The sequence below is a fragment of the Balaenoptera physalus genome (genome assembly GCF_965194825.1).
Source record: "Balaenoptera physalus genome assembly, chromosome: 4".
NCBI classification, from domain to species: domain Eukaryota; kingdom Metazoa; phylum Chordata; class Mammalia; order Artiodactyla; family Balaenopteridae; genus Balaenoptera; species Balaenoptera physalus.
In genome coordinates this window covers 80,394,693-80,420,671 of record NC_138891.1, presented here as the reverse complement: position 1 = coordinate 80,420,671, position 25,979 = coordinate 80,394,693, and the positions used below count along the sequence as shown (strand labels likewise).

The 25,979-nt window shown below is 34.7% G+C and overlaps 1 protein-coding gene across 6 annotated transcripts in view; it reads right to left on the bottom strand.

Annotated features, from left to right (window-relative positions):
* Positions 1-25,979, bottom strand: part of GSK3B (glycogen synthase kinase 3 beta) — a 206,145-nt gene that overhangs the window by 47,747 nt on the left and 132,419 nt on the right. For all 6 annotated transcript variants that reach the window (XM_082460066.1, XM_082460065.1, XM_082460063.1 and 3 more), the window contains 2 exons: positions 24,142-24,248; positions 21,241-21,338 (listed from right to left, as the gene is read on the bottom strand). In XM_082460066.1, coding sequence (XP_082316192.1) covers positions 21,241-21,338; positions 24,142-24,248 — 205 coding nt within the window. The remainder of the gene's footprint in view (positions 1-21,240; positions 21,339-24,141; positions 24,249-25,979) is intronic.

Below are 25,979 nucleotides of genomic sequence, written 5' to 3'. Positions count from 1 at the left end.
GAAGGGTGTACATGTGTAACATGTAATGGGGAAAACAGTGAAAAAGAAGGGAGAGTGAACTTATCGATAATTCTACCTCCTAAATGCAACTCCACTAGATTTTTTTAAGTGCTAAAGAAAAACAGCAATGACTTGAAAAAAAATGAGTATTTAAAATGCATACCTTCAGGGACTTCCCTGGTGGTCCAATGCAGGGGATGCAGGTTCGATCCCTGGTCAGGGAACTAGGATCCCACATGCTGTGGGGCAACTAAGCCCGCGTGCCACAAACTACTACAGAGCCTACACGCTCCGGAGTGCGAGTGCCACAACTAGAGAGAGAAAAGCTGCACGCCACAACTAGAGAGAACCCCACGTGCCACAACAAAAGATCCCACATGCCGCAACGAAGATCCCGTGTGCCACAACTAAGACCCAATGCAGCCAAATAAATAAATAAGTATTTTTTTAAAAAATGAAATGCATACCTTCAATGATGCTACAACCCACTAATTCCATTTTAAGGCATATACTCTAACCTAGAGAATCTCTTTCCATATATATATATATATATATATATATAGTCTGTAATATATATATGTAGTCTGTAATAATATAATATTGCAGGCAAAAACAAAAATCCAAAAGTAGAATTAATAAACTAAATTGTGGTATAGTCATACAATGATATACTAACTAGCAATGAAAATAAATGAACTAGAGCTACACATACCTCATGGATGAATCTCACGCAGTGGTGAGTTTTCACTCAATAATGAATACATATAGTATAACTGCCTTATATAAAGTTTAAAAACAGGCAACACTAAACTATATTTTAGTTTACATAGTAAAACCAAATCAAAAGCATTGGAATATTCATTAGAAAAATCAAGTATAGATTATTTAGCTTACTAGAAAGGATGTAGGAGGAGCATTACGATATGTTTCACAATAAACAAAATGACACTTAAGAAATGCCCACTCTCAAATCAGTGAGTATTTTTTGCACAGTCTCCCTATATTTATTCAATACCTTGTTAACACAAGGCATGGTCCTAACTCCCTACAAGCTGGTAAGAATGCCAAAAGAAATGAGCGTTGTATGCTATCTATTAGTAAATACATTTTTTTACTGTATGAACACAGATCACATGAACTTATCAGCCATTTGGCTGACTGTCCCATATTTACACACTATATAACTAAAAGGCAGGATGCTCCTTGAAGTTTCAATTCTTATGTTTTTTATTATAGCCTATGAATATTCCCAGAGGAAGTAAATCTGTGAAATATACACTAAAACAGCTGAGAAACTTATGACATGTACAAAAGGTTTGCTTAACATACAAATTTTAATAATTTACTTTATGTGAAAGCAAGAAGGTATACTGTATGTGTGCATATGTGTAGTAACTCCCATATTCTCCCTAAACTCACTGTCTCACAACCACTTAGATCTAAACATTTATCCAAAATTTTATACATGAAAAATCTGAAACATGAGAAAAGTTGCACCTTTTCTTAAATAGTGAAAATGCCCTCGCCTATACCACCTCGATTCTATGATTAATATTTTACCGTATTTGTTTCATCACATTTCCACCCCTCAATCCATATATCGATCCACCTTATTTTTTGATGCATTTGAAAGTCAGTTGCAGACACTAGTACATGTCAGCATACATATAATTAACTAAGGTTCAATATTTCTGGCATTTTCATCTAAGCATTTTTTACATACCTAGAATTCTCCTTCGATATACACCAGGTGCATGGATGTGGAAAAAAATCTTTTATCACAATGGGAAATAATCTGCTTTGATGAATAGTTATGATATAAAAAAGATTCTTAATTATACTTCTTATTAGTGGTCAGTTTAACTGTGTTCTTTACCTTCAAAATGTGGATATTTGTGACTTTTAAGAAACTTAATTACTAACTAGTAAATGGAATCATTGATATATTCACTATCAATTATTTAAAAGCAATTAAGCAAATAAACTAGCATGTTACCACAAAGTGGCAATAGAGATCTCCTTACTCCTTTGTTACTGCCACATGACCTTGAATCACTAACGCCATTAGATGGGGAAAGCGAAATTCCAATGTCACAGTCTGTTCTATGTTTAATTTCTCTTGCCAAATATTCAACTACTATAATAATTTTTCTACTCTTTTTCTTCTCACTTTTAAATCTTGAAAGCACATTCTCCCCAGGCTGGCTAACAGAGATGAAAAGTAGATGGGAGATCCACTAGTCAAGGGATTAGCAAACTTTTTTTAAAGGGCCAGAGAGTAAATACCTTAGGCTTTGTGGGCCATACAGCCTCTGTCACTAGTCAGCTCTACTACTGTAGCACAAAGCAGCCATAAATAAATAGGCAGCAGACTTAATTTGGTCCCTGGGCCCAGTTGCTGACCTCTAATCTAGTCTAAACATTTTTAGAGATGAGAAAAACTGAGGCCCAGAAAGAACAACTTTTCAGAGGTCAGAACTAATCAGAAGCAGAGCTAGAACGTAATTTAAATCTCGGGACTTCCCTGGTGGTCCAGTGGTTAAGACTCCACATTCCCAATGCAGGGTTCAATCCTTGGTCAGGGAACTAGATCCCGCATGCCACAACTAAAGATCCCGTGTGCCGCAACTAAGACCTGGCTCAGCCAAATAAATAAATAAATATTAAAACAAACAAATAAACAAAAAAACAACATAAGAAAGACAAATCTGGGCTTCCCTGGTGGCGCAGTGGTTAAGAGTCTGCCTGCCAATGCAGGGGACACGGGTTCGAGGCCTGGTCTGGGAGGATCTCACATGCCGCGGAGCAACTAGGCCCGTGATCCACAATTACTGAGCCTGCGTGTCTGGAGCCTGTGCTCCGCAACAAGAGAGGCCACGATAGTGAGGCCCACGCACCGCGATGAAGAGTGGCCCCCGCTTGCCGCAATTAGAGAAAGCCCTCGCACAGAAACGAAGACCCAACACAGCCATAAATAAATAAATAAATAAATAAATAAATAAATAAATAAATAAAATAAATAAATTTAAAAAAAAGAAAGAAAGACAAATCTTAAAAAAAAAATTTAAATCTCATCAGTGGCAAACCAATTTTAGGAGATGGTATGAAAGAATCTGTTTATTGACTTGGTTGGAGGACAGACAATTTCAGCTTTTAATATTGGTAGTTGTGAAAAATTTTGATGCTATTAAGTATGAAGGAACAGAGCTGGAAGAGAAAACAGTATTTAAGATATTCAAGAAGAACCTGGAGTTCTCCACCAAGTGGTGGATATTAAGTATATCATTTAGAAGTGAGCTTGAGGATGGAAAAACAGCTTTGGTAGTACCTGATGCACAGACGCTAGGTGGTTGTGAGAGTAAGAGGCAAAGCACGTTGAAGAAGAAGAGTGCTAAAGATGGGGACTCAAAAGACACGAATATATGGAAAAAGGGAAATTTAAAAAGAAGGTTGAGACAGAAGCCTAAGAGACTGGAACAGGTCCTACAGACGATGATACCATGGAGGACAAGGAAAGTGAACACTTAAAGGACTGAGAGGTGGGTATCTGACACAACGAGCCCAGGTAAAACAAAGCCCAAAAGGTGTTCACTGATGCTGGTCATGAAGACTTCCTTTCTGACCTTGGTGAGGTCACTCGTGAGAAGAGCAAGCAGACTATAATCATCTGAAATGAGCAAGTAAAGACAGCATACATAAGTTCTCCTTTTAAAAGGTACATCAGTGAAGGAAACGGGAGAACAAAAAGAAGAAATGTTTACTAAGTAACCAGTATTAAGAGCTCTATGCTAGGTATATTAATTTTCTTTTCTCGTTTAAACTTTACAGATACTCTATTACCCCATTTCACACTTAAGAGAAACCTAACGTTCACTATGGTAAACAGACTTCTCAGAGTTACAGTCTGCCAATGGTAAATAAGGGATTCAATGCATGTGTAGTTGACTCCCTAAAATGGTCTACCTAATATTAAGGGCAGGAACAAGAAAAGGTTTCTAAAAAATAATTTAAAGAGACTTCCCTGTGGCGCAGTGGTTAAGAATCCGCCTGCCAATGCAGGGGACATGGGTTGGATCCCTGGTTCGGGAAGATCCCACATGCCGCGGAGCAACTAAGCCCATGCGCCACAACTACTGAGCCTGCGCTCTAGAGCCCGCGAGCCACAACTACTGAAGTCCACGCGCCTAGAGCCCATGCTCCGCAACGAGAAGCCACCACGATGAAAAGCACTGCCATCGCAACAAAGAGTAGCCCCTGCTCGCCGCAACTAGAGAAAGCCCACGTGCAGCAACAAAGACCCAACACAGCCAAAATTAAATAAATAAAATAAATAAATTTATTTTAAAAGTAATAATAATTTTTAAAAAATCACTTTCTTAAACTCCATTGGTTATACCATAAAATAAAACTGAATTCTTCGGAGTCATGTGGAATATATTTAGATTTTATAAGATCACAAGGCTATAGTTAAAAGTTAAACAAAAAAGTTGGACTTTTCTTGACAACTTAAAAAAAACATGATTTAAATAAAATCTACCTATATCATGGTAAAATCTAACTATATCAATTTAATAAAAGGAGTATCTTGAACTGTTAACTTATGGATTATAGATCTTAGGCAACAGAAGAATAATATGAAGAAATACAGGCATCTATTTGTCTAAACAAGATCAAAAAGTGTAACAAATCTCAAACTTATTTTATAAATTTTTGTAAAAATGCTTTTAATAATTGAGCAATTTTGATAAATCACTTTCAGGCTCCTTTAGCTGTAGATTTTCACTGTAAATCCCATGCTTACTCATGCTTAAGCATATCTGCAATACCAAACATGTAAGTTTAGTACCTTGTATGTTAGTGATTGTTTCACACATGTAGAATTTAGATTGGAATGTTAAATGATGGACAAGTCCCATGGATGTGCACATTATAAGTAATTCTATTGCTTAGAATTTTTAATCTCAAGGCCTAAGTTACAGAAACCATTGTTATGGAATTGCTTTGGGTATAAATATTGTACATATCTAGCAGGGAGCCATAACTACTTTAAGGTGGTCTAATGTAAACTAAAAGCCTTATATAACATAGTACAATTCTGCATAACCTGGCATCAGTAGGTCAATAAATTTGGAATGTCATGCAAAGGCTTGCATTATTTAAAAAAAAAAAATTATCATGGACTTCTCCTTCTAGTCATTATTCAGTAACTGATACTAGAATTGCTCTCTAGAGTAAATAACTAGAAAACTAACTTGACAAAATACTCTTTAAAGAAAAAGGTAAATATGATCCAAAAAGAAGAGGGGGGAAAAACTGGTCAACAGGTACAGATCCAAAAATGACAGAGATGACAGAATTGACAAATAAGGACTATAAGACAGCTATTATATTGAGGAGACACATGGAGGATTAAAAAAAACCCAACAAACCACACAGTAACTGTACAGTTGAAAAGTATGACACGTGAAATGAAAATTTCCCTGGAGGTCTAACACATCACAGAAGACAATCAGTGAACTTTAAAAAACAAAAGAAAAACAAAAACTAGAAACTACCAAAGCTGAAGCATGGAGGTAAAATGGCTAGAAAAACATATGTACGTGTGTTTGGAGTCTGAGTAGGGTAATGGGGGGAAAGATGTAGAAAAACTATTTGAAGAAACAGTGGCCAACATTTTTCCAAATTTGATGAAAATCTCAATGAAACCTATGCAGTATAAATACAGAAAATAACATAACAAGTCACAATCAACTAATAAAAGCCACTGATAAAGGGAAAATCTTTCCCAAAACAAAGGGACACATTTTAGACAGCCAACGATAAGAATGACAGCTGACTTAGCAGAAACAATGCAAGCCAGAAGAAAATAGAGACCTTTCTAAAAAAAGAAACAAGAAACTGGAAACCAAGAAATTCTATATCCAGTGAAAATATCCTTCAAAAGACATTATTAGGCAAACAAAAGCTAAGACAGTTTGTCACCAGGAGATTTTCACTACAAGAAAATACTTTAGGATGAAAGAAAAGGATTCCAAATGGACATTCCTCTCTATACAAAGGAATAAAGACCACCAAAAATGGTAAATACAGGCTATATGTATGACATTTCCCCTTTGCTTTTAAATTGCTTTAGAAGAAAACTGTTTAAAGCAAAATAATAAAGTACTGTAGGAGTAAAAAATGTCTGACAACAAGAGCATGAAGGACAGGAAGGGAAAATGGAAATACATTGTTGTAAGGTTCTTACTTTATACGCAAAGTGGTAAATTATTATTCGTAGTCTGTGACAGAGTAGGATGCCTATTTTCAATCTTAGAACAAACTCTAAAAAAAATGCAACATGGTGATATAGCTTAAAAAGTCAATAGGGAAAATAAAACACACTCATTATAAGCCACAAGGTAGCAGTAAAAGAGAAAAAGAGAGAGAAAGGAACAATAAAAAGAAAACAAATATCAAGGTAGAATACTTAAACCCAAGCATATTAATAACTGCACTGAATGTAAATGGTCTAAACATTCCAATTAAAGGTAGAAATTATCAGACAATTTAAAAAAGAAGACCTAAGTATATATTGTCTGTAAAAAATGAACTTTAAATATAAAGACACATAGATTAAAAGTAAAAGGATGCAAAAAGATACACCATGCAAACACTAATCATAAGAAAGACGGAGTGCTTATTACATTAATATCAGAAAATTGTAGACTTCAGGACAAGGAAATTAAACAAAAACAAAGAGGGACATTTCCGAATGATAAAAGCAATTTTAAGATTAAACTTAAAATTATTATGAATACCGTATGTTGGTAAGAATGTAAACCACTGGAGGTCTCATACACTGCTGGTGGGAGTGAGAAACAGTGAAATTGCTTTGGAAAACAGTTTGATGATTTCTTACAAAGTTTACATACACTTATCATATGACCAGCAATTTCAGTCCTAGTTCTTTATTGAAGAGAAATGTAAACACATGTCTGCAAAAATATTTGTAAACAAACACAGAAACTTTACTCATAATAGCCAAAACAAAAAAACAAGTCAAATGCCCACCCACAAGTGAATGGATAAACAAATTGTGGTATATGCATAGAATACAACTAAGCATAAAACAGAATAGGTAATACAAATAAAACGATGGATGAGTCTCAAAAACATGATGTTGAGCTAAAGAAGCCAGATATAAAAATATATATATACTGTATGATTCCATTCATATGAAATTCTGGAATAGGAAAAACTAATCATCAGTGACAGAAAGCAGACCTATGGTAACCTGAAACAGAAGATGGGAGACTGCAAATGTATACAAACAAGGTGATCAACTGTCACAGTTTACCTGGGACTATCCTGACAAATCCCTCACTCCTGGGCAAATTGGGACATTTGGTCACCCCATTTTTTGGGGTGATTGATGGAAACGTTCTAAACCTTGACCAGGATAGTGGTTATATGTTTGTCAAAACTCATTCAACTGTACACTTAAAGTTGCTACGTTTTATTGTATGTAAATTAACATCTCTATGAAATTAATTTAAAAAGTAAAAAACAGACCATTATGTAATTTGTGATGACGTTACTACCCTAAATACAACCATATGTTTATCCTTCTTCTGTTGCTATCTTAAGGTTAGCATTAAAAGTTATCAGAGTCTGTCAAACCCTAAAATCAGAATTATTATTTTATATACAGTATGTTTAGTCTTTAAGAAAGCAAAGGTATGAGTTAAGATGCAAAGGAATGTAAGAATGCAAAGGTTAGACATAATTGAGAGGCATTTAAAAATTTTTTTCAGCCTCCTTAAGTCACTCACTCAACAAAGTTCCTATGCTCAAGGAGCTCCAGGGCAGAGAGACGTGTACATTATAAATCAAGTTCAAATAGCCAAGATCAGTACAACAAAATAAGCACAGATAATGGGTAAGGTGAAAGTGCTAACAATGCACTGGAGTAAGGAAAAGATTCAGGAAAGGATCCTGAAAGGAGAGGCAAGAGCTAATTTTACTTAAGGAATCTAGGAAGCAAGCGAGTCAGATGCACATTCTATGCGCTCTAGGTACGAAGTGGAGAACAGCATGATTTGGATAACTGTAACAGTTGAGTGCTAACAGAAAATAAGGATTAGAAAATGGATGGATGGCAACATTAAAGGCTAAAAGGTAAACAACTGACAGATTATGAAGAGCAAGATTCTGAATGCATCACCATCTACAATCAATACCACAAACATTTAAATAAATCAACTATCCCATTTCTACTTCTGAGTATATCTTTAAGTTTTATGTTAAGTTTCTATTAGGTTCAGAGTGTATTTCTACCTGATTTATTTCAGCTGATTTATATTTGGAAAATCTGAAATCATATACTAAAACTTTTTCATTTTATAGATTAAGAAAAAGCATGTTTGATGTGGACTTTATCACTTCAGACACAAGACAAGTCTTAGGATTCCGCCAAATATTAAGAGGTGGAAAAGTAATTTTTTTCCAAAACTTTTAGACTAAGGGTACACTTAAAAAATAATTATTATTCCTGGATTTCCTAAAAACTGAGTCCCCCACAACTTAAAGGAAACAAAACTGCACGTAATGTTTTATGCACTTTTCTGTAAGTATATCTCTCACACAATAAAAGGGGCGGACGTTCAAAATTATCACACCACTGGGAAGTGTGTACTCTGAGTTATCTGTTATTAGAATAAGATCTTTCCATTTATTGCAAAAAAGTATTTTTTAAGTCCATTATCCTAGAACATCATGTGGAGTAGGTGGTGGAAAGACTCAAAAGTACCAGAGATTAGCCTGTCACAACCCTTTGGCGATGCTATTCATCCCTTATGATTAAATCAATCATTTCATTTGTACCCAGTCCCATCATGCTTGTTTTAACATTTTTTTCATTCATTTAGTTGCAAATTTAGCTAACACCAATAAATATCAAGTCAGGAATTATGTCTTCAAAGAAATAAAACACAGCCAAGAATCATCTGACAAAAGCTCTGAAATACATTTCTTTCACAGCTTTGCGTTTTAATGGCTCAACACCAGAGGTCGCCAAACTTTAGCAATAGACCTGTATGTGCAGCCTTTAAAGCAAACGCGAAATAAAAGAAATTCTATTAGAAATCTGTTACTCCTCTGCTTAAAATCCTACAGTGGCTTCCAGCTGCTTACAGACTAATGTGTTCTGGCCACTGCCCACAGCTCCAGCCTTCTCTCTCCTGGTAAACTCATATTCTATCCCCACCATTCAGAACCTTAGGCTCAAACCATAAAGCAACACACAATAGACCTGACTTCACTAAGCATCCTTGTCCAAATTAAGCACGTATGTCCTCCATTCCCGTCCTTTCACTAAATGGTGAATATCTTTCCATGTTTCAAGAGTCAGCTCAAGAGTTACCTCTTCTATGAAGTCTTTCCAGATAGGATTTACCTCCAAATAGGATGCTCCTGCCTTTGTACTCTGCTCAGACTTCTGGGATCATACCTGCCTTACTTTATTGCCCTCATTTGTTCCCTTCCTCCCCTCAATGAGTCTCTGAACTCCTTGAGGGCAAAGACCCTCTATGTTCTAGCCCAGAGAGTTCACTAAATCAACATGTTGTTAACGTGGTATGTACCCTGAAAGACTAAAAGGATACATGACCAAGGCTATACATAATAAATTCAATCAAAGCTTTTTAAATAAGCAGATAAAAACTGTGTAACACAGAAGCAAAAGGGGTTATATGTGGCATGGCTGAATAATTAAACATCTTTATTTCCTTTCTGCATAAAAGAAATGTTTATTCAAATTGCATAACTGTCAAGTTGGCTGCCTATATCATAAATGTGACAAATTTCTCTAATTAGAAAACTAGAAAAGATGTTACTGAGCTATTCTATTTCAAAATATTAGTACTCTATTGACACTGGAATCATTTCTACACATTTTCACTTCCACAGGATTGATATAAAATGCTACGTCCTCTGGTATATTCCTACAATTTACAGGCTTTCCTTTTTTAAATCCACTAGATGTAGGTAGCCAAAATATTTAACTCTCAAGAGACACAGATTTTATCCAGTTTCTATCTACCTCTTTCTTACAATATATGAGTGAGATTTTGGTATAAGAATTTTGTTTTTTTGGTGGTGTATGCAATGTTTCCTTCTCAGGGTTCTCCACTGATTTCCAAAAGGCAAGGAACCCCACCCCCACCCCTTCCCCGGCAAAAAAGTGCAGCAATACAAATCTTAAAATCCCATTAGGAACATCAGTGAAGAAAAGAGCATCAAGCTGTCATGTTATTTGAACACAACTAAACAATTTGGCTAAAGCATTTTCTCAGCCTAGAGGGGATAAACTAGTACAGGAGGGTCCCTTTATGTGTCCATGCTGTACTCCATTTAATCCTGTGCCATCTGTCACTTAACTTGATTTGAGTCCTTTGCAAAACTATGGTCAGAGTTTATTGCCTTTCTTAAAATATGGTGAAAACAGCAACACGACCTGACCAAAAGTTCTGTAGGTAGATAGATGCCTTCACTCTAGTCTTCAAAACAAAAATCTTTCAGATATACTTCATATATTATGAAATTCACCCCTTTAAAGTATAGAACTGATTTTTTTTTAGTATATCCAGAGGTGTACAGCCATCAAGTGCTATCTAATTTTAGAACATGTTCATCACCCCAAAATGAAGCCCTGCACCCATGAGCAGTCACTCCCATTTCCACACTCCCCAATTCCTGACAACCACTAATCTACTTTCTGTCTCTACAGATCTGCTTATTCTGGACATTTCATATAAATGGAATCACATTAACATGTGGTCTTTTGTGTCTGACATTTTCTTTATCCATTCATCAACTGATGGACATTTGAAACATTTCTACTTTTTGGCTATAAATAATGTTGCTATGAACATTTATGTGCAAGTTTTTGTGTAGATAAATGTTTTCAATTCATTCCTATGAATGGAACTGCCGGGTCATATGTTAACTCTATGTTTAATATTTTGAGGAAGTTCCAAACCATTTTTTGTTTACACCATTTTACAATCCCTCCAGCAATGTATGAAGATTTCAATTTCTCCACATCCTTACCAATACTAGTTATTGTCTGTCTTTATTTTAGCCGTCCTGATGAATGTGATGTAGTATTCATTATGGTATTGATTTGCATTTCTCTAATGACTAACAATGTTGAGCATCTTTTTTGTGTATGTGTGCTTACTGGTCATTTGTATGTCTTCTTTCGAGAAATGTTATTTGGATCCTTTGCCCATTTTTCTATTGGGCTGTCTTTTTATCATTGAGTTGTAAGAGTTCCTTATTCTGGATACAAGTCCTTTATCATATATATGGATTTGCAAAAATTTTCTCCCATTCTGTGTGCTGTCTTTTAATTTTCTGGATGGTGTCCTTTGAGACACAAATTTTTAAATTTTGATGAAGTTCAGTGTATCTGTTTTTTCTGCTGTCACTTGTGCTTTTTGTGCCGTATCTAAAAAGTCACTGCCTAATTGAAGGTCACAAAGATTTACACCCATGTTTCTTTCTAAGAGTTTTATAGTCCTGGCTCTTATGTTTAGGTCTAACCATTTTGAGTTAATTTTTGTATACGATGTAAGAGGTAGGTGTCCAACGTCATTCTTTTGCATATGGATATCCAGTTGCCCAAATATCATTTGTTAAAAAGACTATTGTTGCCCTGTTGAACTGCCCTTGTCAAAGGTCAACGGACCATAAATGTAAAGGTTTATTTCTAGACTCTCAATTCTACTCCATTGATCTACATGCCTACACTCATGTCAGTACTATACTTCCCCCAACCCTTTCTTGAGGTTTAACTGACAAATAAAATTGTAAGACATACAAAATGTACACAGTGGTGATTTTATATACATATAAAGGATTTCCACCATCTAGTTAATTAACATATTCATCACCTCACACTTTCTTCCCTTCCTTCCCTCCTTCCTTCTTTTGGTGAGAACATTTAAGAGTGTTATCAACTATAGCCACCATGTTTTACATCAGATCCTCAGATCTTATTCATCTTATAAAGTCTGTCCTCTTTTACCAACCTCTCCTCATTTCCTCCACCTCCCTAAGCCCTGGTAACCATTTTTCTACTCTGTTTCTATGACTTGACTTTTTTCTTTTCTTTTTAGATTCTACACACACGGAATACCATGCAGTAGCTGTCTTTCTTTCTCTGGCTTATTTCATTTAGCACAATGCCCTAAGGTCCATCCATGTTGTCACAAATGGCAGGACTTCCTTCTTTCTTGTGTGAATAATATTCCATTGTATATGCACAATAAGTTTCAAAAATGGGAAGTATGACGTTACTCTTTTTTTTAAAGATTGTTTTGACTCTCATTTTTTCTTCCTGAATAAAATTTTATATTTGGCAACAAGTACCCTCCTTCCCCCCGAAAAAGGTGATTACTGTTTTGATTATGCAAATTATTCAACATAAAGTAAAAAAGTCATTCTTGGTTAATACATATTCACAGGAGTCAAAGGCCTTTTTTTTCCTAGGTGAATCTCAGCCATAGTGGTATGCTCAAGGTAGGAGTACAAAACAGAAAAGGGGCTAGGGGTGGGATTAGAATCTCTTGGGTTTAAAAAAAAAAACACCTCACTGTATTTCCCAAACTTTTAAAAATCACACTCCACTTTGAGACACGTAAACATTTTATACACACGTCACCCAGCTCTTGCTTCCTTTGAGAATCACTAACACTATAGTTCTTCATAGCACCACAAGCCAAGATATTCTTCATGTTTTCCTTCTATTATATATGTATCAATAAAATAAAAATTATGTTTTATAAATATGAAATGTCAATCAGTATGCTTTTAACAAAATAAATGCCCCTCTACAAGATTCCAGTGTTTCTTTATATTGGACCCTGAAATTAAGCAAACACACCAAAGAACTCAAAATGCAACCATGTGGAAGAATCTGCAGTTGATACGTGAAGTGTATTATATCCCACAAAGAGTAATTCTGTGGATGGTCTTCTGAGTCGGGTTGTAAACTATAACTATCAGTACAACAGTTTTGAGGTCACAGTGTCATGAAACTTAGGTCTGTGTGAAAAAAGTTTCTTTGCATAAATAAAACATATCCTGGCAACTTAGTAAATAGTTTTATACTGCTTGTTTTGGGGAAATTAAAGATTTCAAATGGATGTCATTATTCTCAAGTCAAAAGCTAAACTAGACCACATTGCCAGGAAATAACTTCTCTGTGCCTGGGCACACTTACATATAAGCGCACAGAGATTTAACCAAGTATTAGTATTACTGTAGAGTCAGTAAAATTTCATAGTAGTTACTTAAAACTTGATGTTTCTTCTGGTCTATGTACAACATATTAATGTAAAGATGTAGTTGAGGAGTTTTACATTAAAATGATTATTCTAATACTCATTTACTCATTCACTTATTTTTAAAACGTTGACATTATGTACATAATATTTATACTGCAGGCAGTTACTACAAATTGTAACCATAGTTCCTTGCACTAGTATAGGGATATTTAAGCTAGGGATTCTGGATGAGCTTCAGAAAGTCCAAAGTTCATCTGATATCATACGCAAAACTCTGGCATGACTGCATTTTTCTGGGGGAGAGTCCACTGCTATGAACAGATTTTCAAAGAGGTCCATGATCCAAAAGCTACTAAAAGTTGCTGCTCTAGTCAGTAATAAACATAGAAAAATTTAAACAATAATACAAGAATGAAAAAAGCAATAAATTTTTTTTTATATATTGCATACTATATTGATACATTACAAGTAAAAATCTGTACCACAATGTGTAATGGGGTGTACTTACTTGTTCTGGAGAGTGGAAAAAGGAGAGAGAACTAAGTTTAACATGCTGTCCCTGCAGTCTGTTAACAACACAAGAGCTCTATAATACGACAGCACAAGAAATATCACCAGGTAACATATGATTAAGCTCCAAATGCATGTTAGCAAAGATATGTCATGGATCCGTCAAAAAACTTAGGAAAAAAAGTATTTTATACTTATTAAATTCTGATTTAGTTAGTATCTGAGACCTCTATCTGAAAGACTGTTTAATGGTGAAAATGTTAAGACAGGAGAGAGTGCACACACAGGTGCTAAACAACTCATAATACGGAGATAACTGAAAGCTAAACTATTTGCTAAACAAAGATGATGAAAATGACACTGAGCTGTACTTGAAAGCAAGGAATCCACTATTACAACCTTGATTGCTTTAGATGAAGCACAACTAAATCTAGTCCAAAGACATCACAAACTGATTTCGTATACTCATTACAATAAGATTTAGGGGCTGTTTCCTTTATTTTGTGGTCACACTTTAAAAATACTAAATTAATGGGTTCTAGACAACAAGTTGACATTAAGTATCATATTGTTTTCCCCAGAGCTACAAAATACCATGAATAGAGTACACCAATTTAGCTAAAGATGAATCAGACAGGATTTTCCTACCACCCAACCCCTCCCAGATAACAGTAGTGGTGGTACTCATCTTTGTCATTATCATCTTTCTAGGATTAAGGTAAGGATTAAATGTGGTAATATATGTAAAGTGCTTAGCCCAGTGCCTGGTGCAGAGGAAGTTCTCACTGAGTGGTAGCTTTTATAATTAGCAGTATTTTACCAATATCTGAAAATGTAGACTTCTGAGGGGCCAGATAATCACTGATCTATTTGTCTATAAATTATACTGCAAAGAGCCGTCAGTCAAACTGGAAGACCAGGAAAACAATGATTTAGACAGACATTTGTAATAAAATGCAGCTCTCTTAACTCTATGTAACTGTTTTTATTTGTTTCCTAACAAAAGATTCTGGCACAAAACAACTGAAAACATCTATTTTTTTCATAGTTCCTGGGATTTCAAAAAGCTGATTGTTTAAAAAACAAATCAACATCACAGAACAGTAAAAAGTGAAAATCCTCTTTTTTCCCTCTCTCTCCTTAATTCCACTCTCCACTGCTCAACCTTTTTCTACTGATAGGCATCACAAGAAATGAAGTCCACTTACTTAGCTATAATAACATAATCAAAAGATTATTTGGATCTGTTATTTACTTTCAAATTTCTAAAGTTTCTGCTAGAGATAAGATTTTACTAGTTCTTACCTGTGTAAAAGCCATCTACACAAATATCTAAATTGAGTAATTATTGCTAAGAGAAAATTAAACAATAGCTTAGTAAAGTTATTTTAAAAGGGAAATTATGTAATTTTAATTGCCTTATAACAAATTATTTAAGTATGTTTTACACCTCAATGTTCATATCAGAAATATTTACAACAGCCAAGACATGGAAGCAACCTAAATATCCATCAGCAGATGAATGGATAAAAAAGATGTGGAAGATGTGGTGTACGTATTTACACACGCACAAAACAGAATACTATTCAGCCATAAAAGGAATGAAATAGTGCCATTTGCAGCAACATGGATGGACCTAGAGATTATCGTACTAAGTGAAGTAAGTCAAAAAGAGAAAGACAAATACCATATGATATCACTTATATGTGAAATCTAAAATATGACACAAATGAACTTATTTACGAACAGAAACAGACTCACAGACACAGAAAACAAACTTATGGTTACCAAAGGGGTAAGGTTACCAATGGGGGAGGGATAAATTAGGAGTCTGGGATTAGCAGATACGAACTACTATATATAAAATAGATAAACAAGGTCCTACTGTATAGCACAGGGAACTATATTCAATATCCTGTAATAAACTATAATGGAAAAGAACATGAAAGAATATGCATATATACGTATACCTGAATCACTTTGCCGTACACCAGAAACTAACACAATGTTGTAAATCAACTATAAAAATAAAAAATTAAAAAAAAACGATCTATATGTTTAATGTCATGTTTTTCTAAAAGAGATATATCCACATTTAAAAGGCTAGTTACTACAGTTATGAAAGCTATAGAGAAATTCTATCATCTAGAGGTGGACTCTAACTACTTCTGCCTTTAAAGCTCTTCCATTAGAAAGAAATGGTCAAATTATTACAAAGCATAAGTAAATGTTTATGGAATAAATCAAAGTATATCTCTAGGAACATTAATACATTTAAAACTTGAAATTCTACAGAATGGTTGGTTTCTTTCAAATATTAAGTTCTGTGATATTTTAATCCAAAAATTCAACTCTGGACTGAAGCTTGCCTTTCCTTACTTGAAATTTACATTTTAAAATTTGGAGGCGGGAAAGAAACTATTAGTAAAACCTACAGCATTCCCAGGTCCAGAATTTCCTAGACTGCTTCAACTTCAATCCATCTGGGGAATTTTGGGGACCTCTGTCATTTATATAAGGATGTTAATGATCAAATCTTTGAGAAGCTAAATATGTAATTTCTTTTCAAAAGCAATAGTTTATCACTTTATATTATTCTTTTCAGAATCAATTATGTATTCAGAATAGAATCTACAATAGAATCTATGCAGTCATTAAAAAAATCAGTTAGTCAACATACACTTCTTCACATGAGAAATACATTTAATTATTTAGTAAAAAAAAGTCTACAAAACAGATGGCACTTTTGTTTTAACATACATACGCACAGAAAAGTGTATAAAAATATTCACAGAAGTTATTTTTCATGATGTACCAGAACAGAAAGTGATTACTTTTGTTCTTTTCTTTGCATTTGTGTCTGGGTATATTTTCTGCTTTGAGCATATAAAATTATAGCATATATAATTATAAAAAAGTAATCATCATTAAAACATACTACCTTTTCCAAGTCTTCAGAAGACTCTTTAACCCCACTGCTATGACTTATGGCAGAGGTGCCAAAGGACAATGCTATATCACTGAACCTATGGTTTGTGAAATTCCTGACAGATGTTCTCCCGAAATGTTTTATTTTTATCCAGGTATCTGAAACCACATCAAATATTTCTTAAGGGTATTTTAACTAGTACGTTAAGGAAGAATTTAAGAAAAAAAATCTTATTATCTGAGAAGTCCCAAACAGAATCTGTTTACAAATGCTTTGAAAATCCAAGCACTTTTTGATACTCAGAGATTAACTGGCATAATGAGATTCTGATCTGATAATCCTATGTATGAAATCAACTTCAGAAAGCTAAGTGCTTTTCATGCTTAAAAATGATTTCTCATGACTTTCAATTCCATTCTGCCTTATACTTCTAACTTACTCTGAAGATGTATTTTAATTTTATTCTAAATATTTTTCAAAAGCCTTATTTGAGGGTAAGTAGGGAGGTTAAGGTTAAGCTAAGTTAGCTCAGTTCAAATATTACTCTGTGTTACTCATTCTGTAAATTATTGGCATGGACATCCAAGCCAATAAAATTTAATAAACAACATATACAACAACAATCACACTAACTTTTCTTATTAATTCCCAGGTAATTCCAAATTCATGAATGAACAATGATCTAGTAGATTAATTCAATTTAAATACTTACTGAAAACTATTTTGGTGTCCTTGGATATTAAAACACAACAGGGGCTTCCCTGGTGGCGCAGTGGTTGAGAATCTGCCTGCCAACGCAGGGGACACGGGTTCGAGCCCTGGTCTGGGAGGATCCCACATGCCGCGAAGCAACTAGGCCGTGAGCCACAACTACTGAGCCTGCGCGTCTGGAGCCTGTGCTCCGCAACAAGAGAGGCCACGATAGTGAGAGGCCCGTGCACTGCAATGAAGAGTGGCCCCTGCTTGCCGCAACTAGAGAAAGCCCTCGCACAGAAACGAAGACCCAACACAGCCAAAAATAAATAAATAAATTTAAAAATAAAATAAAATAAAATAAAACACAACAATAAAAGAAAGTCCCTGCTCAGAAAGTTTATAAAATAATTAGGGAATTCTACCATTTAAAATTTATAAAGTTTGCTGTACGATTGTCACTTTTTGCATAAACTCAAAATCAGAGAGAAGAGTACCTATTGTACTGGGGGCAGGGGTGTGGGGGGCTGCGTCAGCTACCTCCAGATACTCCAGAGGAATACCCATGAGGCTTTCAAGAGAGAAAATGGAAAGAGCGGAAAGGAACAGTGACGTAGATTCCCTAGTTACCGAAAGGACTAAGTGTGCATGACTAACATCTCAAAAAAGCTGAGACTTGAGTTGGGCAACTGTGAGACCACTTTTCACGGAAAACTCAAATCTATTCTTGAAGTCCCGATTAGCAGAAATGACAATATTTGCTTAAAATATAAAATGTCTTAATACATTTAACTTCGAAAGTTAACCTATACAACTCTTTTCTGACATACAACTTAGATCAGGAAAACTGGAACAGTTATATCAGAATTAGTTAAGAGTTCTTATTTCAATGAAACATCACAGATATTCAATATGTAAAGTACAGATACACAGACAGGATCAACAAGACTTAGAGCTAACAAACACACAAAATCCCTAAAAAGTTTATTAACCTCCATGCAATAAGATTTAGAGCTATACTATACACACATACACACCCCTCCCAATACAATGTCTATTAATTAACCTCAATGTAATGTATAACTTTAGGTCACCAAATGGGTGGTAAACTAATACTGATATATCATTTATCCTGGGTAGTACTGCTTAAAACTGTAAAAGGGACTGAGAAGCTTGATATCCCAAACTGCCCTGGGATGTTAACTCCATTATATCATCTTCAAAACATCTATAGAAAGTGATCTTGGAACTTCAGTAGGTGATGACTATGTATAAATGCAAGATGACAAGATAACATATAAATGAAAAGAGGGTTTTGTTTTAGAGATGGCCTGCTACAACAAATTAATCATGGACAAACTTGCAACAAATAAGCCCTAAATAAAAATGAAGTCTTAAACCATCAGTAACAAACTGACAGTTTCTACTAAAATTAAATAAGCACAGACCAATATTACAAGGACTGACAAAAAGTGGTGAAATAAGCTCTGGACTTAAAGGTTTATAAGATATGAGATATAGGATTTATCACAGATACTCAGTTCAGCTTCCTAAACAATTTCATTTGTGTCATGTATGAATTCATTAAAATTAATGACAAAGAATAAACCATCACACAGTTCTAAACTATAATCAGTAGAGAAATGACGCAGTTCTAATAAGCTAAACATATTTGACAAATAGAATGTCAATACGCCAGGAGAACTGTAGTATGGTAAACTCAAGCACATCAACTGAAAGCCTGGGGATACAAGAAATGCTGAATGGTTGTACTGACTAAGGGTCAGCAAACTATGGCCCAATCTCTGTTTATGTAGGAAGGGCCCAGGAACTAAGAACTGATTTTAAAGATAAACATTTGCAATCAATTTGATGATACGAAACACTGACTTTGAACCCCAATTAAGAGAAATGTTATAGCCCCCTCAAAAGAAATCCATTCCTCTAATTAGCAGACTTGAATTTCATCAATGAAAAATTTGTGGAAATTTGTTTTTTTGTTATATTGAGTTGGCCAAAAAGTTTGTTCGGTTTTAAGTACAAATAAAAGACACATTTTTCATTTTCACGAAGAACTTTACTGAACAACGTGTTCAGTAACTGAACAAACTTTTTGCCCAATCCAATATATCTCAGACATCCCTAACTTTCATTTTAGCCCACGAAGCCTAAAATGTTTTATCTAGCCCTTTATAGAAAGTTTGCCAACTCCTGTATTAGAATACTAATTTGAATAATAATGAAGAATACATAGGCTTTTAGGAAACAAGGAAATCAAACTATCTGAACTTAGATCTGAGTGTAGTGTGGGAATCAGGAAGGAAGTAGATCTGTTGAACTAAGTTTAAAGTTTCAATTTGAAACTAAAAGATGGTTACTAAAAAAAGACAGCAAAATATTAGTGATCTCAAGTGCAAATCATAAGAAATTATATAGATAGTAAGGAAGATTCTTGATCACACATGGGTGTTTTCAACCACACTTGCACACACTGATACCTAGCAAAATCATTTTATCAAAAGTAACATATTCTTATAAATGAAGTACAAGGATTTTAAAATAACTTAATCACCGTCCTGTGTATAACTAGAAAAAGCTACTGAGAACCAACAAGGACCTACTGAATAGCACAGGGAACCCTGCTCAATACTCTGTAATAACCTAAATGGGAAAAGATTTAGAAAAATAGATAATGTATATGTATAACTGAATCACGTTGCTGTACACTTGAAACTAACACAACATTGTTAATCAACTATACTCCAATATAAAATACAAAAAATTTTTAAATGAATAAATAAATAAATAAAAAAGCTGCTGAGGCTCAGCACAATAAACACTAAATTCAAGCTGCCCAGATACAGAACAGGCTGCATTCCAAAGTAGCGATCTGATGTTGGAAGTATTCAAGAAAACACTGAAAAGTCATGTCAGGAATGTAACTAAGAAGCTTCTTTCATTGGATGGAGAATTGGACTACATAACCTCTAAGGAGATTTTCAATTTTCCACTTCTGTGAAACATTTGGAAAATCAAGAATAAAGGCTAATAGACAGTAGGTGTTGTTGCTTTGGACAAACTATAACCTTAGAATCAACCAATCTAGTGGTCTAAATACAGAGACACTAGATATTACTAAAGGGGGGGTGAGAACTTATTTAAGATCTCAAATATTAAAAACTTTAAAATGTCAGTGCTGCTGTTCTTAAGAGACAATATGAATTCCAAAATAATAATACTTTGGATCTGATGTTGTTAATAAAGGTGTTGACAGACCTAATAAATAAAATTATAAGTAAAAATTTACTTAAATTATAAGTAAAAATTCTGTTTCTATCAAGTGGTCTAGTCATACATACTCATTTTTTCATTTTATAAATATTTAAATATTGACTAAATACAAGCATCTCCTATGTGCTCAGCAGAGTATTATGAGCAGAGAGCACATGGTGAACAAAAATAGACATAGCTTGGGTTTTCATTCAGTTTATATACATTTTAGTGATCTATTGCTTTTAAGTACTTTAAATAACAGATATATCCCTTTCTTGCATCAGATAGCCAAAATAGCTTTTCTAGGGTCACATAACAAGAGAATAACTCAATTAGAAAGCAAAAGCTGGGTTCTTAAACTTCTTCCATAGCTGAACTTGCTATGTGATCTTAGATCACGTTCTCCATTTCCTCAGTTTTTCATGAGTGTGTGACAGATATGGATTCTTAGAGAACAGCAATAAGATTCCTTCCAGTTCAAAAATTCTGATCCAATCTTCTCACCTTGATTATTTCTACCAATTGATCCACACCACTGTCCCCTGGAAATATTGGTTGTCCTAGCAACAGCTCAGCCAACACACAGCCTGCAGACCATACATCTGAAGAGAAAAGAAAACAAAAGCTTATTAATACTCTGTAGCTTAAGTTGCATTAAAAACTGTATTCATTTTCTAATTTTACTTTGGTCAGAGAAATATCACAAGGAAAAGACTGTATAATCCAAAACAGAGGGAAAAAAGTCATCAAACTATCCTTAATGCATTTTAAAATTGTGTTAAACTTACTAAACAGGAAACAGGACAATAAGAATATTCTAATAAAGGGTAATATCTATTTAATTATCAAATACCAGATGTTCAAGTCTTCAACAACCAAGATAGGGATTATAGAATGAAAACATAGCACATGATTATTTACTTATTATACTTAAAAATAAGTCAAAGTGATACATTCTCTTCACATTGACAGGTACTTATACAGAGTAGCAGAAAGCAAGGGCTTAATCTCCTATATACAGGGTTGTAAGCCAATGGAAATTTCTGAGAAAAAATTTTAATACTTTAAATGGTTAACTTTTGTCTTGTAATATGACTGACAAAAATGTGCTTAAACATATGAATATTTTAAAATGCAAAGATAGAAGAATACATTTTATTCTACAAATTACAAAATATAATTCACTTTTAAGTCAAAGCAGAAACCTCAATCTTGGGAGAAAACTTTAAAAAAATAATTTAATTAATAAATTTTAATAATTTATAAATAAATTTACTAAATAAAAAAAATAAAGCGTACATCCTGGCTTACCCACGATGGTCCTGGTCTAAATGACTGTCCTGGGATAATTATGAAGAGCATCCCCTTTCTCTCTTAAAAAGTATTACCAAATGAAAAGACAAATTATATGGGTACTCTATTTAGAGCCCATTACCTAAGACTTCCTGCAAGAAAAAGCGAATTTTCAGTTTCTGGATTCCTGGGTTTTGTATGAATCAGCAAACAAGTGTTTTAGGGAGATGAACATAAATCATTGCTGGGCTTTCCATCTACCAGTAGGGAAGGAGAAGAATGGTGAATGGCATGGGGACAACAAATAATTTTATCAGTCTGATGTGGTAAGATGCACTAACAAGAGGAATTCGAAACTAACACAACATTGTAAGTCAACTATATTCCAATATAAAATAAAAATTAAATTAAAAAAAAAAAAAGAGGAATTGGAAATCCCTGCTCCAATGACTACATTTTACTGGCTTGGAAAAATAATGACAGAAAATTCATTTAAGAAATTCAAGTTGATTTTGTCCAGCTACTCTTTCACTTTTAATACCATTGTTAAAAATATTTCCAAAATATATTTGTATTAGAACACTTTTAAATATATTTATTTTTGTTTATTTATAAATCTTCCAGAGTCTTAAGAAGCAAGTATCCTAAATCTAAAAGGGAAAGCCAAATCTAGGCTTGTTAGGGTTCAAAAGGCCCCAGCTGTATCAGTGGCCTATGGTGAGTGCTACGCCTAGAACATCAGAATCTGGTTTTAGTCATGCAAAGGAGGCTACTGGAAAGCAGATACTCATAATATCCAGAAAATTGATTCCTAGTAGAGGAAACAGATTACACTGGCCCTTTTTTTGTGAGAAGTATTCCCAAAGGACTGCTAGGCACATGGACATTTATAGAAGTAATATACTCTTAAGAGGGTTAAAGGTTTATGTAAACATGCCTTAATATGTCAGATAATATGGTCATGACTTTTTTAAAAGAAGCAAACCAGGACTTCCCTGGAGGTGCAGTGGTTAAGAATCTGCCTGTCAATGCAGGGGACATGGGTTCGATCCCTGGGCCAGGAAGATCCCACATGCCATGGAGCAACTAAGCCTGTGCGCCACAACTACTGAGACTGCGCTCTAGAGCCCGCGAGCCACAACTACTGAGCCCACGTGCCGCAAATGCTGAAGCCCGCGCACCAAGCCCATGCTCCACAAGAGAAGCCACCGCAATGAGAAGCACATGCACTGCAACGAAGAGTAGCCCCCGCTCGCTGCAACTAGAGAAAGCCCGTGTGCAGCAATGAAGACCCAATGCAGCCAAAAATAAAATAAATAAATTAAAAATAAATAAAAGAGGCAAACCGCATTTATTTTTTTGTTTGTTTGGTATTTGTATGCTTTTGGACTAAGGAATTCTCTTCAGAAGCAATATATAACAATAAAATAAAGTTGACCTCCACCTGCATGCCACCCTAAGGTTGCTCCTTTCTTAGCTTCCTATTCATGTCCAACTGATCGTACTCTGTATGTGCACTACTACTAGTGGGCTAAAATGAGGTAGACGAGGAGGTCAATGAAGAATGAAGCAAACTGTCTCTATTCAATTCCTTCTATCATTAAAGGTCTTTTGTGACAAATTCTACAGAATCGGTGGGTTTATCCAAACTACTAATGAAAAAATCAGATTGTTCCTTTTGAGCTGACTTAAATAACCAACTGAGACAGCACAGCAGGAGTGTCAGTAATATGGTCATCCTACCACTTTAATCATAAACTTAATGGATGCAAATTCTCCAACTGGTGATCAAGCTCAGAACGGAATATTTCAGGGGAATTTTTTTTTTAAGTGAAGAAAAGGCATACTTAGAATTTATTTAAAATTTTAAGTTAAAAATAACTGTAATCCTAAAGAAATCACACAATCACAAAGGAGTAGCTTATAATACAAGAAACGTAAAAGTAGAATAGTAAATATATCTTAAATTCTACACATTTTTGCATATCAATCTTTAAGAAGAAATATATTTCAAGGCATATTTATATTTAAGTACAGATTAGTAATACTAAATTACTAAAAACAAGATGCAATAAATAATTACAAGCCATTATATTCAGGTCCATTACTTACCTATACTAGAGGTATAATCAGTGGCTCCAAAGATCAACTCTGGTGCCCTATAGTACCGAGAACAGATATACGAAACATTGGGTTCTCCTCGGACCAGCTGCTTTGCACTAATAAAAAAATCAAAAGCAGAAATTCTTTAAATTAAATCTAAACCGTATCATTGCTATCGTAAACTGCTATCATTCGCAGCACAATGCTTATCTAAGATTCCCATAATTCCAATCATGCAATATATAAGAAAAAGAAAATATAAACCATAACTGTCTCTGACAAAACAAACTTATAATTTTAACATATCACTCTGAAAAAAGAACAGTAACTTTTAAAGAATGCATTTGTTAACTGTCACCTGAGGAAAAAGATTTTTAAAAAATCACAAAATGATAAATGTTGAATTTCTTCTGCTCTTGTTCCCTGAATTCCACCTTTAAAATACAAAGAAGAAAGGGCAGAAAAATGAGAGGTACTTCCCCTCACCAAAAAGCACAGTAATAGATTATAATATAAGAATGAATACTGCTTACCCAATATGTTTTTTAAAAAGGTAAGAAATTGGCCACTCTCTCAAAATTTGACTTCTGACTCAGAGTGAGTATCCCAAGGCTTGCAGATCCAATCTACTTTATTTTTTCCCACCATTTGGTCAATTTATTAACTGTCTAAACATTCGTTATCCAATAAAAAAAGATAGGCCCTTTCCTGTAGGGCAGAGATAATTCACGGTCCATGAATTCTAATTCTGCTGTCGTAAGTTAAATCACACATTCTCTTAATCCAACTTTCCTTCCCAAATACTTTGTGGCATGTATTTTAAATATTAAAATTAGTTTCTTTTGAAGTACCTCTCAAGAAAACTTGAAGGCACACTGAAATAAATAAACTGCTATAGAAGCTAACCATTTTGACATAAAATAAAAGGAAAGATAAATACAGTAAATAAATACAAACAACAAAATCAAAATAGTAAAAAAGTAAGTAACAAGAAAAGGTAAAAAAAATTTTTTAGGCAAAGGTACAGGAAAATCAGAGTAGAGATAGATGAAAGTAGTCACAAAGGTTTCAGTTTGAGCTTTCTTTTCTTCCATTTATTTCTGGTCGATGATAAGTCTGACCATAACCTGGTCTTCCTTCATCACAAGTTTTGAAGGTGGGAGGCAGTTTATTTAACATTCTCACCAAGGTTTGACATACAGCAGCCATTTCATAAACTAATAAATACTAATCCCTGTTTTTAGGCTGCGTGAAAATTAAGACACTTTTTCAGCAAAACTGATAAAACCTTTCTACCTTATAAAGAATTTTCTAAATTAACAAGACGGATTCCAATTATTTAGTCAGAAAATTCACTGATAAAGAAGGTAATATTAGAAATGCCACTTGATGGAGCTACCTTCAAAGTGTATCCCAAACTCTACTTGCTCAAACTGTCCATTAAAAACAAAAAAGGCAGCTTTGTTATCAGAGCTATTAAAAGTGAACTAGGCGGAGTCAAGATGGTGGTGTGGGAAGACACAGAGTTAGCTTCTCCCCACAACTAGTGTGCCTGCCAGCCGCTGGTGGGGAACGCTGACACCCAAGGAGATAGTAGGAACCCCAAAGTGAACCGGTAGGAAGTAGGGGGACTGAGGGGGGCGAAGCAGTGGAGACCAGACAGGATTTGCGCCCCTGAGGCCAGGGAGATCAGGAGAGGCAGGCGGGAGGGACTCTCTGGGAAGAGAAGGACAGGAGCAGAGGGTGATCACCTGGCCCACTTGGGCTGGGGAGCCTGCTGAGCTCTCAAGCCAGTACCCCGCCTCCAGAGCCCCAACCAGGCCATGTGGGTCCTGGGGGCATAAGAG